This window comes from Thamnophis elegans, chromosome Z (assembly GCF_009769535.1).
Source record: "Thamnophis elegans isolate rThaEle1 chromosome Z, rThaEle1.pri, whole genome shotgun sequence".
Classification (NCBI taxonomy): domain Eukaryota; kingdom Metazoa; phylum Chordata; class Lepidosauria; order Squamata; family Colubridae; genus Thamnophis; species Thamnophis elegans.
The window spans coordinates 144,308,060-144,326,511 of NC_045558.1; the positions used below are offsets into that span (position 1 = coordinate 144,308,060).

The following is an 18,452-nucleotide window of genomic DNA, read 5'->3' on the forward strand; positions in this document are numbered from 1 at the left end:
GCTGGCAGAGCGGGTGGGCCGGGGGTGCCCACCCCCCAGAGAGAGCCCTCCCCGGCCCCGCCTTGGTCCTGGAGAGGAGGGGAGGGTCGAAGGCGTCCTGGCCGCTCGCGTTAGCACCACAAAATGGGTTGTGGATTCCTGTTTGGCAACAAACCATGTTGTGCTGCTGTTGCGTGCGCCAGCTTTGAAAGTCTGTGTGTGTGCGTGTGCGTGTGCGTGTGACACAGAGGAAGCCTTGCCCCAAGAAGCGCCCCCCCCCCACGGCCTTCTGGGCTGCCTCCCACTGGTCCTTCACGGCCCCTCCCCCGCCTCCTTTGATTTCCCAGCAGGACCGAGAAGGGGGGGGGCCCAGAGGCACAATTTCCCCCACAACCTGTCAGCCGGGGTGGGGAGACCCTTGCTTCCACCCCACCACCCCTGAACTCCAGGGCTATGGGACGGGCGGAGGTCACGAGGGCAGCCGGGGCGTGGCGGACAGCTGGACAAGCTGGTGGTCCCAACGCCAGGGATGCCCACGTTTGCCAGAAGAAACCAAACTTGGCCAGAGAAGTGATGCCGCCCACTTCCTGCTCCTGAGTGGAAAATGGAGACGGCGGCCAAGCTGGCTTGGATCGACACCCCCCCCACACACCCATACACACAACGTAAGGTCGTCCCCCCCCCCTGCCAGTTCCTGCCAGGGGGGCAGATGCGTTGCAAGACCTGGCTCTCCCCCCCCCCCCCCAAGTCCCACAATGGGCAGGAGGGGCCTGGGTTGCTCCTGATGGGTGGGGCTCTCTGGACTGCACTCTGGCCACGTGCAAAACTCTTTTGTCTTTCTCCCCTCCCCCCCCCCCCCGAGCCATGCCCAGTTCCCAAGTGGGTCGTGTCCCCCCCCCCCCCGTGAGATTTGCAGGAATGGGCTGCTGCTTCTCTCCTGTTGCGGGGAGGGGGGGCAGGAAAGGAAGGGCAGCCTGGCCTTTTCTCAGCTGCGGCCTCTTGGTGGAGGGAAAGCCAGCCTGAAACCTGCTCAATCCGAAGATCTGGGAGGGGGGGGGAGGTTTTGAACACACCTGGAGTTTTGGTTTAAATTCAGGCTGAGAGTGTCCAGCCCCAAATATAGGACGGGGGGGGGCAATCAGGCGGTAGGCCAGGGGGGAAAAAAATCCGGGCCTCGTTTGCCATCTTGATTCTGCCTCCCAAGTCCCCCCTCACCCCTGCTGGCAACACTGCACCAGCCCCCCCCCCCAATGTCCCCAAGGGCTTGGATGGGGGGCAGGAGGAGCGGAGGGGGGCTTCTGCCATCGTCTGTGGGAACCCTGACGCCCCCACCCACCGCCTTCCTGGAAGGGGCGCGATTGCATCAGTTTTCTGCAAAGTTTGGGGAGGCCTTGGAGTGGCTGACCAGCGTAGAAGAAAATTATGGAGGGGGGGGGTGCAGGGCTTTTCTAGGGGGCAAAGTCCCCACCCAACTCAAGAGATGAGTTCTAAAAGGGCCAAATCCTTGGGGGAAAACCCTGTAAGCCAATTTGGGGGCCTGAACGGTTAACCTATTTCTATTTTTGAGTACAAGGCTTGACCGGAGGGGGAGAAAGGGCGGCCGAGGCCTCCTTTGGCCCCCTTTCCACTCGGGGCGTGAGTGGGCTGTTTTTCCAAGGCTGCTTCCACCCCCGTCTTCCCCACTCAATGGACTCCTGGTGGGGGAACATGAAGGCCATTTGGGGGTTCGTGCAAGGGGCGGTGTCCCCCATTTTCTGACGGGCGAATGCTGGACGAGGGCCTGGTAGCCTTCCCTGTACAGCCGGGGTGTCGTTCTGGGCGCCGAGCCGAGAGCCCTGCCTGCCTCTGGCCTAGCACCCCTTCTGAGCCAGACACACGCCACCCCCATCCCTGTATACCCCCCCCCCCCCAGCTTACCTGCTACGCAGACCCTGGCCCCCTCCGGATGATCAGGGATCGGGTTTTCCAGAAGTCTTAAATTTAGCCCTTAAAAAAAAAATATTGCAGCCACGGCAAGCCAAGGCTGGGCTGTGCCATTCTGCCACCCGATCTTGGCACTCGGCTCTCTCTGGATCCATGGGCAGCCGGTCCCCCACCCCACCCCCCCAAAAAAGGGAGCATTAGTCCCTCTTCCTGCTCCAACTAGGGAAGTTGGGGAGCGCCTTCCAGTTCGCCCCAAAGATTTGCCACCTCTTTTCAGGGAATCCAGAATTGGGGGGGGGGGGAAATAAGGAAAATAAGAGGGTGCCCCTGCACCCCCCCCAAGAGCCGCCAGCCCCTTCCGTGCTGCGATTGGGGAAGGCAACGAGACACAGAGAGAGAGAAAGGGGAAAAAAAAACAGGGCAACTGAGAAAAGCCTGGTCCTTTTTCCCCCTACGCAACTTTCTACACTTGAATAAACCCCTTTGGGGTGGTGGAAAAAATCTGAAAAAAATTCAGAGGGGGGGCCGGGGAGCCCCCTGGACGTGTGTGAAATTTGGAGCGGATCCAGACAGCCGTTTCCCAGCAAAAAAAAGCTTTCCAACGGCTCTCTCTCCCGCCAGCTTTAACGTCCCCAGCTGACTTTGTCGCGGTGCCAACTTGTGCGACTGGCTTGGCAGCCCCCCAGCATTTCAAACGGTCACTTTGTCTCCGCGAGCAGCGCCCAGAAGCAGCCCGGGCCTGTGCAGGGCTCCCCCCGTGGCCCTGGACCCCCACGGCTCCCATCTGGGGAGGGCGCTGCGTGGCTGTTTTCTTAACATACAAGGCCACAGTGGTGTTGAAACGTCTCTGTGAGTGTGTTTGTGTGTGTGTGTGTGTGCCTGCGCACGCAGCCGTGTGCTAGCTCCCCTCACGAATCTGCCGATGTGAAATCAGAGCCTGGTTTACCAGCAGCAGCTCCTGCCATGCCTGGAACAGGCCGCCCCACGGAAGGGAGCCCCCTCCCCCACACCGATCCCCTCCCCACACAAGCCCCATTCCTGGCCCTCTCCAGGCAGCAGGGAAGAGTTGGAGGGCAGCAAAGGTGGCTTGAGCCCCCATTTGCAGCAGCAGCAGCCACAGGACAAGGGTGTCCTTCCACCTGGGGCAATACCAGGCTGCCCGTGAAGGTGGGCAGAGACCCATGGCGAGCGTGTCTGGGCGTCTTTCTTTTCCCTCAGACTCACAGCTTCAGGGGCTCTATGGGAAGGACTGGGGGGGGGGTGAGGCAGGAAAGGCCAATCCTGTGGCAGGGGGGAAGCCCTAGGCCTAACCCCCCGAGTTCCTTGGTGACCCCTATGTGCACAACTCACAGGAAAGCCCCCCCCCCATCCCCACCCCCAAGGCTGGTTTGAGGAAGTCCCTGTCCATGGTCTCCCCTGCTGCTGCCTCCTCCCACCTAGCCCAACTCCTGGACCCCCCCTCCCCCCTCCGTGGCTGAAGAGAGAAGGGGGCTTCCACTTTAATACACAGATGCCAAAATGTGGGGGGGGGAGCAGGGGGCTCTGGCTATGCCAAGAGACAAAGCAGTTCTTTGAACATGCACGAAATACATATGAAAGAAAAATAATCCTGCAAATTCCCCCCCCCCCCCCAAAACCAGCAATCTGTGATTCCCAGGTGGAAGGAGAGATTCTGGCCCTTTTGCAGCAGTGACACAATCAGCCTCTTGTGCCTTTGTGATGTGCAGGTTCAGCACCAGGACTTAGGGCTCCCCCCTCCCCCCCCCGTTTTCTTTCTGTTTGGGGACACAACTCTCTTAAAGCCTCCCCAATCAGCCCTTCCCCAGAGACCCTCCAGAGAAGGAACCTTTCAAGTGACCAGCGGAAGGGGAGCGGGAAGGGCTTCAGCAGGGCAAGAATTCGCTTTCCAGGGAATTCCTCCTTTCCCACAGGGGGCCCTCCTGGTGACCTGACCCTGGCAGAGAGTGAGAAGTGCTTCCCCCCACCCCACCAGTGCTGGGCAGGTCAGCCCCCACCCCCGGCCCCCATTTGAGCCGCAGTGGTGAATGAGCACTGGCGAAGCCAGTTTGAGTCAGGAAGGCCAGCCTTCACCCTCCAGCCAAGGGGCGCTTGGGGATGCCAGGAAGCGTGGCTGGCATTTGGCAGGTCCCGGAAAGCCCCCGAGTTCCTCAGCTCTTCCAGCTCCTCCCTGGCGCCTGGTCTTTCTCCCTCCCCCTCCCCCTTTTTGCGAGAGGCTGCGGATGTTGATGGACGGGGCGCACACGAAGCTCCCCCAGCCCAGCTTTGCAGCGGCCAAGACTTCGGGCTTCCCGGAGAAGAGGGCAGGGGCGAGAGGAGGGGGGAGCCGACCCCACCCCTTTGTCGGCCCCCTTTCAGAGGTCTCCCCGCGGGGGAGCCCGGGCGGAGTTCCCGCCTCCAGGCCGGCTCAGCGCAAGCTCCAGCTCCAGCTCCCATCCAGCATCCGGGGAGCGCAAGGGGTCTTTGGCGCAGACATTGGGCGCGTCGCCTGCCGGCAGCCCCCCATACAGCTGCTCCGGAGAGCCGCAGGAGGAGGAAGGGGAGACGCACCGAAGACTCCGCCTCTTGGCCCCGCAGAAAAGGCAGGCGCCGTCGGAGCCCCGAGGACTTCCTGCCACCCCTCCCCGCGGGTTTAGAGCAGGATTCCTAGCAAACCCGGCGGAGGGACTCAATCCTCTCCCCCCGCCCGCGCCCTCCACCGGTCACCGCACGTAGCGAAGGGTCCGCCGGCCCCGGACTCCAGCCCCGCGCCCCGTCGGTTTGCCCCCGAGCCGCTTCCCCTTCCCTTCGGCCCAGCCAGGCAGAGACCAGCGCTCGGGATCCATCACTTTATTGGGGTTAAACACAGATGAGAGCTCCGCGCGCTGCGGTCAGGCATGCGGGAGGCGGGAGGCGGGTCCCGAGGCCCGGAGTCCGCGGGAGGGAGGGCTGCGGTCAGCCCTGGGCGGGACGCCGTCTGCGACCGGCGGGGGAGGGATCGACTGGAAGAAAGCAGAAGGAGGGGGGTCGCCTGTGGCAGCACGTGCTGCAGCTCTGCTTCTATATACAGTTCAAATATAGATGTATGTATGTATGTATATATATATATATATAGCTATATATTTACCACATTTCCCCTTTAAATAAATATTATGTACAAATCCCTGCTGAGGGGGCAGGCTCGGGGCACACGGTGGGGAGGGCTGGGGGGGGCAATCGAGACCAGCGGGTGGTCTCCCCAAGGAGCAGTAGATCAACTTGCTGCTGTGGGAGGGAGGGGGGGGGCTGGCCCTGGGCTCCTTCGGGCGCTTTGGACCAAGAGACAAACCGGCTCCTTGTCAGAGAAGTTGGGGGGGCCGCCGGGGGGCCGATGTCAGCTCCCATCACAGCTCCGAGCAGCGGTCCTGCTTGTTGTAGTGGTCGAACTGGCTCTTCCAGTGCATCATGTAGGCGCTCCAGAGGTGGAACTCCAGCTTCCACTGCCGCTCGGCCTCCTCAATGTTGTCTGGGGGGAGGGGGAGGGGGTGCCAGCAGAGAGAAAAGGGGGAGGGGGAAACAACAACATCCAGGGACATGGGGGGCGGGGAGAGAGGGGTTAAGGGAAGGCCATCCAGTGAGGACGGGGTCTCTGGGGGGGGCAGACTGGGAGAGTTTTCTCTGGCTGCTTCTTGGCAATGGGGCGGCCTGCGCAGGGCTTGAGGGGCATTCAGGGGGTCCCCTCCCTGCCCCCTGTGCCAGGGCCGGGTGGTGGGAGGGCTGCTTCCAGCAGGGATGGCTCTGGAGTGGCAATTTCTCTTTCGGAGGAGGAAATGGGGGGGGGGGAGGTTGGGCCTGGGGGCTAAGATACCTGTCCTTGTTTTGTGCTCCAGGGAAGCTCCAGGAATGCAAGGGGGGAGGGCTCAGGGTGCAACCTCTGGAAGGGGCAGAGGTGAATTTTGGATGCAAAGATCCTCCTGAAGCCCCCTCCCCTTTTTGCCCCCTGCTAGCAGCCCCCTTCCAGCCCAGGAGCAGTTTTCTCCTTCCCTGGCCCAGCGGCTGCCTGCTTCACCCAACCCAGCTAGGAAAGGGCAGCTAGTCAACAATTGGCTGCACTTCAGTTCCGTTCCGCAGCCATCCGGCCTGAACCGTCTGATGCCGTCTTGCCATGGGCCCCATAACTGCTTGCCCTCCAAAATGCCTGGGCAGCTGAGGGTGCTCCCTGCTGGGCCCAATGCAGCCGGCAGGGGGCAGCCTCTCTTCTTCTGTTTCCCAGCTGGGGATCCAGCCCCTTCCCCCCCTCGCCCCTATTGCCTTCAAGTGGCCTGCAAGACAGGCAGGGCTCTCCCCTTAGCCCCCTGGGGAGGGAGGGAGGGGGCGCAGTGCCTGCTGGAACCTTGCCATCCTCAGGAGCCGAAGGAACATAGCTCAGCGTGTGGGGTGGCCTTGGGTGTGGATTCTGCACCCCCGCTTTGTCCTCTCCATCCCACCCCCCTCGCTGCCCAGTGTCCCCCCGCCAGGTCCTAGCCTGGCCTGAAAGAAGCATCCGGAGCAGGCTGTCCCCGCTGCCCAGAAGCTGCCCCCTTCCTCCTGTGCTCACTTGTCTGGCTCGGAGACCCCCCCCCATCTCGGCTACCACGAAGGCCCCTCGGGAGGCCCTGGCTAAATCTGGAAAGGCAGCGCTCTGGTGCTTCGGAAAGGGAGACCTCCCTAAAGACAGTCCTAGCGACTGATTTGTCTCAGGCTCTGGGAGGGGGGTGCAAGTGCCAGGGGGCTTTTTCAGCTCTTTGGGGACTCGGGACCCCCTCCCTGCTCTCTCTGCAGAGCCCCTCCAGGAGCCCTGCCCACCCTCTGCCTGGCTTCCTCTCGCACAGGCGCCCTGCACAGCTGCGGTGGGTTTCCCTCCCATGGGCTCCCTACGCGAGCAGCGCCACTCCCTGCCACCCACCCAGGACTGGGGGGGCATTCAGGAGCCCCCCCCAGTTGGGAACCCTTGTAAATGCTGGCAAAGACTGGAAGGGAGAAGAGAATGAAGCGTCCCAGGCAGGCCGGGGAGAGAGATGGGGAGGCGGGAGGCCCCCCCAGAGCAGCCCAAGGGATGTTACCCGAGTGAAGCCAGCAATGGCCTCTTCACCCAAGGCTGCAGAAGGGTGGGTGGGTGGGAGAGGTAGAGGACTGCAGCTTGAGGAGAGGGTCTGCTGGGCCGAGAGGGACAGAAGGCGTCTCGGCCTGCAGGAGGAGGGAGCTGCCAACTCTGGTAAAGTGGGAGGCCCCGGCTGAGAGGAAGGCGGGAGGCTAACTCTGCTTTGGAGCTGCTCTCCCCACCTTCAGCTAGTTCGGACGCGGCCTCCCCATCACCGCCCCCCCCTCCGCCCCCCTGGGGCTCACCTGTCACGTTGAGCAGTTTGGGGAGGAAGTGGTTCCAGAAGGCGCAGATCTGGGCACGGAGGCTGCGCTGGGTGGCCAGCGGCTGGGTGTTCAGCTGGACATACTGCTGCTGGGAGGTGGTGTAGGCGGGCCAGGCCCCGTCCTTATCGGTGGGGTCAGTGGGGCTCCTGTATGGAGACGGAAAGGGGACCTGTTGTTGACCGAGGCCTCCCTCCTGCCCTTTGCCACTGGTGGGCGGTGGGACAGCCCGATCCTACTTTCCCCCATCCCGGCCTGGCCCTTCTCCCCAGGCAAGAGGCTGCCAGGGTCTCTCATTCCCAAATCCAGTACACCCAGGAACCCCCCCCCCCCCGGGCCTGCCCCCATTTCCATCTTCAATTTAGAGCCAGATGTCCGGCATAAGGCCTCCTGCCTGAGCAGGGGGCTGGACTAGAAGACCTTCAATGTCCCTTCCAGCTCTGGTATTCTGTATTCACGCAGATGTGCAGGGACCAGGCTTCCAATGAGGTCTCAACATTTAAAAGTATATTTTAAAAGTCCCCTTTTCTGGCGTGGCTGCTAAAGCTAGCAGAGCAACAGAAGGAGGGCCCCCGAACTGACCCCTCGCCCTGCCCCTCATTTGAGTTTCAAGCCTGAAGATCTCCACAAGCCTCTTCTTGCCACCCAGACGTTCATTTCTACTTTTACAAACAGCTGTTTCCTGCACTTATAGTCTCCTACTTCCTTCCATGTCTTCCAGGTTTCTGTCTGACCCCCCCCTTGTGACCCCCCCTCTGCAGCGCCAGGACCCGCTGGTTGCCTCCCCACCCCGTTCCCCCGTTACCCTGTCCGGGCGAAGTTGGCCCAGTAACGCATCATCCTGCGGCTGAGCTCCTTCTCTTGGGCCGTGTAGTTCAGGGTGTCGTTGAGCGGCAGTCCAAAGACAAACTCGATCTCGTAGCCGTGGGGCACCCCCATCCAGGGGGGCCAGGCGAGGTTGGAGGCACGGTGGTCGAACAGGTAGGCGTACACCTTGTTGCCGCGCTTTGCGTAGCTGGTGGCAAAGTGCATGACTGGGCAGATGACGTTGTGGTCCCCCACGATGTCATCCATGGCATCCCGATTCTTCTCCCCGTTCTCTGCGTCCTGCCAGTCGGTGTACTGGAGCACGACGGCCTCCGTGGCGATGTCATTGCCGTGTGGCACGGCCATCCGCACCCCTTCCAGGAAGTCGGCTTGGTTGATGAGGCTGTCGTTGTCCTTGCTGAAGCCGGGCAGCCCGTAGATCAGGAAGTAGGAGCCCTCGTCCTTGACCACGCCCAGCAGCACCTGGGTCTGCTTGAAGTTGCCCATGCTGAGCATGGCCTCGGGGGTGTCCGGGAAGAAGTCCCCGTCAATGACCGGCACGAAGGAGAAGCGGAAAGTGCTCTTGTAGGGCAGGACGGACAACTCCTCGTCAATCAGCTGCTGAGGGGTTTTGGAGCGCAAGCAACTGACCAGCTCGGAATCGTTGGTGAAGTGGCAGCCCACCTGCTTTCCCAGAAGGGTTGCGCGGCGCCGACTTTCTGCAGGTGTGACTGTGGCCCACGGCGCATTGGGTGCCCCGCTCTGCAGAATGACCCGCTGGAAGAGGGCGCGGCTCTGGGCAGAGAGCAGGTGCATGCCCACAGAGGCGGCCCCGGCACTTTCCCCGAAGATGGTGACCGCGTTCGGATTGCCCCCAAAATGCTGGATGTTGTTCTGGATCCACTGCAAGGCCAAGCGCTGGTCCAGCAGCCCCATGTTCCCCGGTGCCTCCTGACTCCCCAAGAGGCCCAAAAAGCCGAAGGCTCCCACGCGGTAGCTGAGGGAGACCAGGATGACGTTCTGCGTGTAGGCCAGGAGCCGGCCGTCGTAGACGTCCAGGGAGGCAGAGCCGCTGTAGAAGCCCCCTCCGTAGATCCAGACCAGGACCGAGGTGTCCCTGGGGCGGGGGGAGGGCACCCAGATGTTGAGGTACAGGCAGTCTTCGCTCATCCCCCGGTTGGGGTTCCACATCTCCGTGCCATGGAATCCCGGGAAGCTGTTGTCCACCATCTGGTAGCAGGCGCGCTGGTAGGTGGTGGCATCCAGAACGTGCTGCCAGGGCTTGATGGGCTCAGGGCGCAGGAAGCGCATCCTGCCCACGGGAGGCTCCGCGAAGGGGATGCCCAGGAAGGCCGAGACGTGGCCGTCCAGGACGGGCATCCGGATGCCACGCACCCAGCCTGTCTGGGTGGAGACTTTCAGCTCCTCTGCCTGGCCAGGCAAGACCGCGATGGAGGAGAGGACGCAAAGGAGGAGCTGGAGCCACCACGGCGCAGGCATCTTGCCAGGCTGGCAGGAGGGCATCTGCGGAGGAGGGGGGGGGGAAAGTCAGAACTGTATCTCCTCAGCCTGGCCCTCTGTGCCACCCGATAAAGACCCTTCCATGGCCTATCAGCTCAGCCCAAGGCAGCGGCTCAGCTCCTCAGGCGAGAGATAGCAGCGGCAGTGGGAGGAGCCAGGAGCGGCCTCCCCTCCCCCCCACCTCAGAAGAGGGTCTGACTGTTAAGGGGGAGGCCCTGACACCCCCCCCCCGGCTGCTGAGAGCATCAGAAAGCCGCTTTCCCAAAAGAAACACTAAACGCCCCCCTACCTCCCCAGAGGGCTCACTGTGGGGGTCTGGTTCATTGGCCCCCTGCCCACCCACCCACCCCCAGCCTTTGTGCGTGTGTGTGTGTGTGGGGGGTGCTTTTTCTTCTCTTTCTCTTCAAGCAGGGAGGGGTGATAAGCCAGCCCCGATGGATTGAGCCGTGGCAATTTTGTGTATCGACAAACTATTTATTGTGCATATATGGAAGTATTGTTGTTTAGCAGATAGGAAAAGGGCCTTTCCCCCCTTCTGGGTCTGGAGCTGAACTGCTCGCTTGGCAGAAACGGCACCGGCTTCAGCAGGCCCCTCTGCCCCCTGCTCAGGAAGGCCCGGCCACGGAGGGGATGGGGGCAGCCTGGGGCTCAGGGAGGGGGGAGGCTGGGGAGAGGGCCTGCTTGGAACTGGTTTCCAAGGGGCCCATTTCCTTCCCCCCGTCTGGCCAGGCCCCTGGGGCCCAAAGGCCCCGAGCTTTCTGGGGCAACAAGGGGGGGGGGGCAGGCCAGGTATTCACTACCTGCATCTTCTTTCTATCGTCAGAAGAACTTTCCATCTGGCCCACCTCCAATCTGGTTAATTGGGGCACAGCCCCCCCATTGACTGGATTGGAGGCCCCTATTTGCTGGGGGGGGGAAGGATGCTCCTCCTTCCTTGTGTCCCATGAGCCTCTGCTTCCCTGGGGGAGCCCAGCAAGGCTCTGCTGCGTCACCCGAACCCCTTTCCTTTACCAGCAGGCTGCAGAGGGTGGGGCTTGGACCCCGTCCCTCACGGGGGGGGGGTTGGGTGCTGCCAGGCTTTGGCTGTGGCAATGGAGGGTCCCCCCTTCATTTGAGCAGCCTTTTTGGTTGGCAGGCTGGCTGGGCAGGGCAGAGGGTGCCTCCTCAGAGGGACGTGTGTGACCATCGGCTGCTCTGAAAGGCTGCTTCAGAATGTCAGCCCTCCACCTCTGTGGCCATTCCCCCCCCGCCCCCCTGGCTCAGCAGGCTGGGTTTCTCAGGGATCTCGAGGGGAGGGAGGGAGGGAGGGAGGGAGGGAGGGAGGGAGGGGGGAGGTGTCTCTGGACCCCAGGAGAATAAAGCAGGGGTGCTGCAGTCCTTGTGCCGTCAGCCTACCACAAACGAGCCTGTCCGTAGTTTGGAGATGGGCGGCTGTCACAGGGGGTCCCCTCCACGTGTTCCTCCACAGGCCTCTCCCGCTCTGTCCTCTGCAGCCGGAGCACTGAAAGAGGGGCATGTAAACCAATTGGCGTCCCCACTGCCTCCCCCAAGGGTTGATTGCAAAGAAAATACTCTACACCGGTTGAGATTTGGCCCGCTTTTGTCATCTTTTGGAGCCCCGGATGAAAAGGGCCACCTGGCGGGGCCCAAGCCTGCCGTGGGGAGGGGCTTCTCTGCGGAGGGCCTGGCCGCATCCCTGCACAGTCAGGTGAGGCAGAACAATGGGGTGAGGGTGGGGGGGCTTTAGGGCTGCTGCTTGACAGCCCCCCCTGCAAGGATCAGGCAAAGGGGCCCCCAAAGGAGGGCGCAGAAGGATTGGTCAAAATCTGCACTGGGGTGAGAGGGGGGGGGGACAGAATTCTGGCATGCAAGAGGAGGCGGGGAAGATCCAGCCAGCGCTTGGGACCAACCATCTTCAAAGGTTGTTGTAGAGTAAGTGTAGGCATGCATAGCTATGCTGGAACACGTATACAACACCAGTAATCATTTACCATAAGACCAGAGGTCACAACCTGTTAGCTCTCAGCACTAAGTAGGTCAGAGGTCACAACTGGTTAACTCTCAGCACTAACTAGGGGTCAAAAGTTTGCATGCTGACTCTGCAGTATTAACTAGGGGTCAGAAGTTTGCATGCTAGTAAAAGATTTATTTGCTGACTATGGGCATTCTCTAGGTTCAGAGGTCTACATGGAAGTGAATGAGTTACCATATACCATAGACTTGTACAACCATGATTGGTCCACATAGACCATGTGACTCCACCCTTTCCTTGCGTATGCTCAATAAAAGAGTCATCCAGACTATGCTCTGGTTCGTCTCATCCCGAGAGAAGACTCGTGTCTGTGTCTTCCTTTATCATTGGCCTCATGGGCGACCCGCGGAGAAATCGCATCTAGTGACCCCGACGTGATCCGTGTTGCCCACCTCATCTCACCCCCAGGCTAGGAGAAGCCTTGCACCCAGGGACGGCCGTCGGCGAACGGAGCACCCTCTCATTTCGTGAGTATGGGGTAGGGTTTCTCGAAGGAACAGATAGCGCACCTTCATGAACTTCGGGATATCTGTAAATCTTCTAGTGTAATTATTCAAGCGATGGGCTTGAATAATGAAAGCATTTAATTGACTTATTGACTTATGTCAAAAATCATTGTCCAATATACCCGGAAAAGGGGTCTTTAAAGCTCTCCTTATGGATAAAATTGGGCGCCTACTTCCATGAGGAACCCCGAGCCCCTCCGGGCGTTTTAACAACTAAGAAAATTGAAGATTTAAAGTGACAGAACCTCCTCCAGGCCTGAAAGTGTTGTTTCATGGTATGTGTGCAATCATTTTCAGACCTGGAGGGAAGTTGAGATCCCTTAATAATAGAAAATGGAGCTCATTGGCTTATGTACAGCTCCCTGAAATAATTGTAATAATTGCTTTGTATGAAAGAAGAATGAAATGGGATATTTTTGTATGTGAAATTAATTTACACAAGCAGTCTGATTGCAGTGCAAAGGTGAATTAGTGAGTTGGTACGAATGTACTGATTCCCTTTTGCTTAAAGAAACGGAGAAAATTTGTTGAGAGAATGCAGAGTGGGAAAAAGGAGGGATCGTAGGAAGTTAACACCCAGCCCTCTCCCAGAAAATGTAATATCCTAGGAAATGTTTTAAAAGGCAGAATAGCTGTCTGCAGCTTCCTGCTCATTTCCCCTCTTTGTCAATGGATCATTAAACCCTGAGCTAATCCATTTTAAGTTGGTTGTTAACTTAAGGATTTTTTTTTCCTTTAAAGAGCAGGCGTGAGCTCTGATTGCCGTATGAATGTCTGTGTCCCCAATGCCCCAGAAAGTGATGACCGAAGAGATCCAAAGACCTGTGATTGCCTGCGTGAACCCCCCCCTTTTTTCCCTCTGGGTCATTCTTTGGAGGGAAGCAGGAAAGGTGGGGAGATACTCTATTGTCTCTCTCAATGCTTTTTCATCAGAAGACTCAAATCTCCCTGATCTGACCAACTTTAATCTTTTGTCAAACACATCTGCATTCCACTCACATGTTTCGAAGAAAAAACCAAAGGAAGGGGAATATGTGGGAAATTTAATCTTACAAATTGCTGACTTCAAATTGATGAAACTGGCAAGGTAGTGGCCGATCTCACCGCGCACTTGTGGAAATTGGTACATGTACCCGTGCAAAAGTGGACAGGATTAATGGATGATGCAGGCTTCCTGGGAGGAATTTTTCGCAATTGGAAACAAGCCGCCTTCATGGCAGGCATGGCGCACCTAGGGTTTCTCCTTTTGCCCTGCTTAATCCCAGTGCTCCCAAGCATCATCCAGTCCACAGTAGAAAGTATGACACAGGGCAAAAACATTAACACAGCAACCTTTGATTCGCAACACAAAGCCCTGCTAACAGCCTTCTCCGATGAAGGACCAGAGGAAGACGATACTCCTTTCTGACTCCTCAAAATTTAAAACAAAGGAGGAGATGTTGTAGCATAAGTGTAGGCATGCATAGCTATGCTGGAACACGTATACAACAGCAGTAATCATTTACCATAAGACCAGAGGTCACAACCTGTTAGCTCTCAGCACTAAGTAGGTCAGAGGTCACAACTGGTTAACTCTCAGCACTAACTAGGGGTCAAAAGTTGGCATGCTGACTCTGCAGTATTAACTAGGGGTCAGAAGTTTGCATGCTAGTAAAAGACTTATTTGCTGACTATGGGCATTCTCTAGGTTCAGAGGTCTACATGGAAGTGAATGAGTTACCATATACCATAGACTTGTACAACCATGATTGGTCCACATAGACCATGTGACTCCACCCTTTCCTTGCGTATGCTCAATAAAAGAGTCATCCAGACTATGCTCTGGTTCGTCTCATCCCGAGAGAAGACTCGTGTCTGTGTCTTCCTTCATCATTGGCCTCATGGGCGACCCGCGGAGAAATCGCAAAAGGTACCCAGGTAGAGCTTTGCGCTGCATGGGTTCAAGGGGGCCCTGCTGGGGACGATGGGGACTGGATTCCTGCGTGGACCTGGGTTGAACCAGGTGGCCTGAAGGGGGTCTGTGGAAGCCGAGACATCTGAAGAAAGAACTCTGTTGCTTCCAGATTCTCCCCCAGGGCTTCTCATTGGGGGCAGCTGCTGGTGGGAGGGATAAATGGCAGGAGGGCTGGGGAAGGACAGGGGACCTCCGAGCAGGGGAATTTGGACACCCCATTTCCATTCCAGGCCAGTTGCCCAGCAGCTGTTCGGCTATTTAAAGAACTCAGGTCAGAAATAAACCGGCAGAACTTCCTATGCCAGCGTGAGAGCGCCAGCAAGACAAAACAATTGTGTGTGTGTGTGTGTGTGTGTCTGTCTCTGGGTGTGCTGGAACGTTTGCAGTGGGCTCCCAGCGTGTGGAAGGGAAACAGCCCCTCTTGGCCTGGCACAGCCTTGAAAGGGAGAATGTCAGGGGTCCCACTTGAGGCGTCTCTGCCCAGGCTGTGGGGGCGAGGGGGGTGTCTAAGCAGTGGCTTCTCAGGCAGGGGTGGGGGTTGGGGGAGCAGCTGTTGCTTCCTCCCCAGCCAGGCTGGGGGAAGGGAAAAGGCTCCGCTGTCATCGCTCTCATCACCGACCTGTCAGGGGAGCCTCCATCCGGAACTCATCCGTCCGGCAGGGGATCAGCAGCTGAAAACTGAGCCAGCCTCGGCAGCCAGGCCACTGGAGAGTGTTTGCCTTGTGGGCTGGGAACGCCACCTGTCCCTCCACAAGGAAGCCGGGGAGGGGATCTGCCTTGCCCACTGCCGACTTTGGCCCTTGGGAGCCTGGTGGTCTCTTGCCCCAAAGGGAGAACCTGGCTTTCCTGCCCCACAGGCAGTGGGTCTTTGGCCCTCTGCGCGCTCCCCCCCCCCAAATTATGCAGCCTTGCTCGTGGCTCAGCCCCGTCCCTGCTGCCCACCCCTGATCCTGGGCGCCCAGAGTCCCTGGCGGAGGTTTGTGGGGCTGCAAAGTGGCACACCTGCCCCATGGCCCAAGGCCTCCCTGGCTGCCCCCTAGTTGGTTGGTGATGAAGCCAGGAATCCCCCGTTGGCCTCACACGGGGAGCTGAAAAGGATGAGAGATGCCTACCATCCACAGGTGATGTGCCCACAGGTTGTGCCGCCTCTGCCAGTTGCGGGCAGCTCTCCTCGTTCAGGCCGTCTGCAGAATGGGAGCTCAGGGAAGGAGGGAGCCTGCTCCACTCGGGTGGGAGGGAAGCCTTCAGTGAGGGGGCAGACCCAGGGCTCCTGTGAAGCCCTTGGGTGACATATGGCAGCTGCAGCTTGAGCCACATCAGCAAACGAGGCCCCACCCAGTTAGGTAGGGCACGGTCTCCGGTCTCCGAGGCTTCCCTCTTCCTTCTCTTGGGTGGCTGCTGAGAGGAGCCCCACCACCACCACTCAGAGAAGCTCACAAGGCACAGGTCTCACTTGCCTTCCCCCCCCCAGTCTTTGGGGGCAGAGGGCGTGTCTAGTGCACCCACCCCCCATTCCCCCTTTGCAGAAGCTGGAGACGGGCCATCTGTGCTTGGGGCAAGCGGGTGAGGTTCCCCCCCCACCTCTCAGGTTTCCTATGGAAGGTGGCCGAAGCTCCCCAGGAAGAGGGGCCACGATTGCCCACCTGCAGAGGAGAAAACTGCCCTCGCCTCCAGGGGGGAAATGGGGGAGGAGGAGGAGGAGGAGGAGGGGGCTTCAGTTCGCCCACTGGAACAGGCAAGCACTGTCTGGGCCTTGTGGGTTTGTCTCTTTAAGGGCTGAGTGGGGAGCAATTCCATCCTGCAATTTGACCTAAGGACAACATCCTTAATGGCTGTGTGTGTGTGTGTGTGTGTGTAACTGCTTGACCTGGGAACAGCAGCCTGTTTAGAAGCTGAAGCTGCCAGCAATGCTGCTCAGGGAGCCGAGCTGTGGGGGGGGGGGGGATTCTCCCAGTTGCCCCACAGGGCCAGGGGCAACCCATCCCATTGCTCTGGGCTGGGCCATCCCCATAAAAGGAAGGAAGGCACGCAGGTCTCCATCCATGCCTTTTCTCCTGCAGCCCCCAAGCCCCACCTCGGCTCCCTTTCAGCCAGGGCCCCCCTTCCCTTGCAGTAGGAGAGGCACCCCCCCCCCCCCGTAGACTTGCCATCCTTTGCTTGGCAAAACGGACTCACCTGGACCTGCAAGCATCAGAGAAGCCCCCCGACCCCCTTTTATCTTCCCCACATGCTCTCAGAGGGGGAGGCCTGGCAGGACGGGGGACTTGGCCGCTCGGGAGAGGGGGTGGGGATGCCTAGGAGACCCCCTCCTCAAGGCGCCGAGCAGTTGCACGTGTCCAGCGGGAGCATGCGTGGAAGGCCTGGGGGAGGGGGCCGGCTGGTCTCGGCGCTTCTGGAAGTCTCTCCCTCCCCTCGTCCGGCCGCAGGCGGTCCAGGTTTTTAATAGCCCTGCCATCCCCGGCTCCCCCTTCTCGGCTTCCTGCAGCTGCTCTGCTGGCCCCGGGGAGAGCTTCGCAGCGGTGAGGAGGGCATAGAACCGAACCCCTCGCCCTAAGCACGCGAGCAGTGCGCGGCTAGACAGCTAGATGGCCGCCAGTCCCAGGGTTCCCTTTGCCCCTCCCTCCCGCACGGGAGACCCCTCGGGGGGTCTCGGGTCTTCCTCCACCCCCCCCCCCGGCTAGCTTTCCGACGACGCTGCGCCTCCTCCTCCCAGCCCTCCGGTTCGACTTGCTCCAGGGAAGGGATGGATGCAGGTGGAGGAATAATCAGGGGCGCCGTGGCGCTCTGCATGTTCCTAGAGGCTCAGAACCAGAGGGAAGCCCAGGCCCCTCCTCTGTCGAACTCCGGGGGGGACCTCCGGGCGGGGGAGAGTCCAGGTTTCCTCGTAACTTTGGGGGAGAATCAAAGAAGCCGCTTCGCTCTCTGGTTGCGAGTGGGAGGGGAGACGGTTCCCGGTCGGGGGGTCTTGCTGTAGGAGGCGAGGCCCCTGGCAAACGCCCAGGGAAGGGCGGGGGGGGGGAGAGATGGGCCAGGATTAACGCGGGCGCGCTCCAGACGGTAACCGTTTCCCCCCACAGGCGCCCCCCACCCCGTTACCTTGGAGGAGGAGGAGGAGGGCACCTCTGCTTCCGCCACTGCTGCGGGCTGGGCTGCGTCTGCGACGCCGGGCGGGCGGTGCCGGCGGTGGCAGCGGCGCCCCCCCAGCCCAGCCGGCCCAGCCCTGCCTCCCGCGGCCGCGGCCACGTCTCGCGAGCCTTGCCCCTTCCTCCGCCGGGGCGGGAGGGGGAGCAGAAGTCGGCCAGCCGTGGCCCTTAGCCAGCGGAGGGTCTGGTCTTTGCCCCTTCTTCCCGGGAGACAAGACCCCGCATCCCCGACGGTCGGCAGTGGCCGAGGGAGGGGTCCAGATTTGGGTCTCCTGGATGTAGACCTCCGTCCTCCTCATTCCCTCCCAGTTTCCGTAAATTGGGGGGGGGGACACAAAGTGCATTTCATTGTGTGTGTGTCCCCCCCCCCGCGCCCCGTCCTTCAGAAAGTCTACAGCGGCCTGCTCAGCTGCGGGACTCCATGACCGCTGAAAGAGCCGAAATGCGGACTTGCGTGGCGGCCTCGGTCCGGGGAATTCTGGGCAGTTGTGACTCCGCTTTCAAACATTCTCAACCCCCAGGATGCCCGCTCCGCCCCCTCCCCACCTTGCTGGGAGCGATCCCGAGGCCAAGGGCCACCCAGCACGTTTTGCGCGGTCTCTCGCTTCAGCTCCACGGGGGCCTCCCGTTGCCAATTGTGGCTCAGGACCGCCGTGGCAGGGGCAGCCCTGAGCTATCCGGCGGAGGCTCAGTCGCGAAACGAAGCGAATGGAAATGGGCATCGGCGTTTCACTCCACCCCGCATTTCTAGCTTTTTGCACCCCGAAACCCGAAGTTCTTGGAAACCAGGGAATTGGGCCTCTCGCGCGTGTTTCAGAGCCCTGGCGGAAGGGATGGCGCGCTGCCTCTGAGCGCGTGCAGAGGGCTTCCAAGGCGGGCGGGGAGCCGGCGCTGGCCTTGGCTCTCGCTCCAGCACCTCCGCGGTGGACAGCTCTGCAGCCCAGCTGAAGTCTTGGCGCAGCTCCGCCTCCCCTGCGGGAGGGGGGAGAAGGAGGGTGGGCGAGGGGCCCAAGAGAGCCCTGGCCCGAGAGCGGCGAGCGCGTATTTCGGGAGGTGACGCCAAGAACCCGCCGGGTAGATCCGGTTACCCGGAAGAAAGGGACGGGGGGAGGGGTGGTCGCCGCGGGAAGAGCCCCCGAGCAGCCGCGCAAAGCGTGCTCGGGCCGCGCGGCCCACCTGCCATCCCGGCGCTCGCCACGGGGAGGCGC

General features: G+C 60.4%; 1 protein-coding gene across 2 annotated transcripts; it reads right to left on the minus strand.

Moving 5' to 3' along the window:
• Positions 1-4,745: 4,745 nt before the first annotated feature.
• Positions 4,746-9,612, minus strand: ACHE (acetylcholinesterase (Cartwright blood group)). Of its 2 annotated transcripts, none has more exons than XM_032234481.1 (3): positions 8,087-9,612; positions 7,264-7,430; positions 4,746-4,901 (listed from the first exon to the last, which is right to left on the minus strand). In XM_032234481.1, exons 1-3 carry the CDS (start codon positions 9,610-9,612, stop codon positions 4,855-4,857), a joined length of 1,740 nt encoding a protein of 579 aa, XP_032090372.1. In that variant the 3' UTR covers positions 4,746-4,854. The 2 variants fall into 2 exon arrangements, with proteins under 2 accessions (XP_032090372.1, XP_032090371.1); XM_032234480.1 differs by having other exon boundaries at positions 4,746-5,404.
• Between the last annotated feature and the right edge of the window lie 8,840 nt (positions 9,613-18,452).

What these genes read in the sequence shown, in the direction of transcription:
- ACHE (XM_032234480.1), bottom strand. Translation starts at nt 9,612, where the DNA reads ATGCCCTCCTGCCAGCCTGGCAAGATGCCTGCGCCGTGGTGGCTCCAG. An exon ending in GCCAACTTCGCCCGGACAGG is followed by an intron (nt 7,431 to 8,086) that starts GTAACGGGGGAA and finishes GTCTCCATACAG; the next exon opens with GAGCCCCACTGACCCCACCG. An exon ending in CAAACTGCTCAACGTGACAG is followed by an intron (nt 5,405 to 7,263) that starts GTGAGCCCCAGG and finishes CCCTCCCCCCAG; the next exon opens with ACAACATTGAGGAGGCCGAG.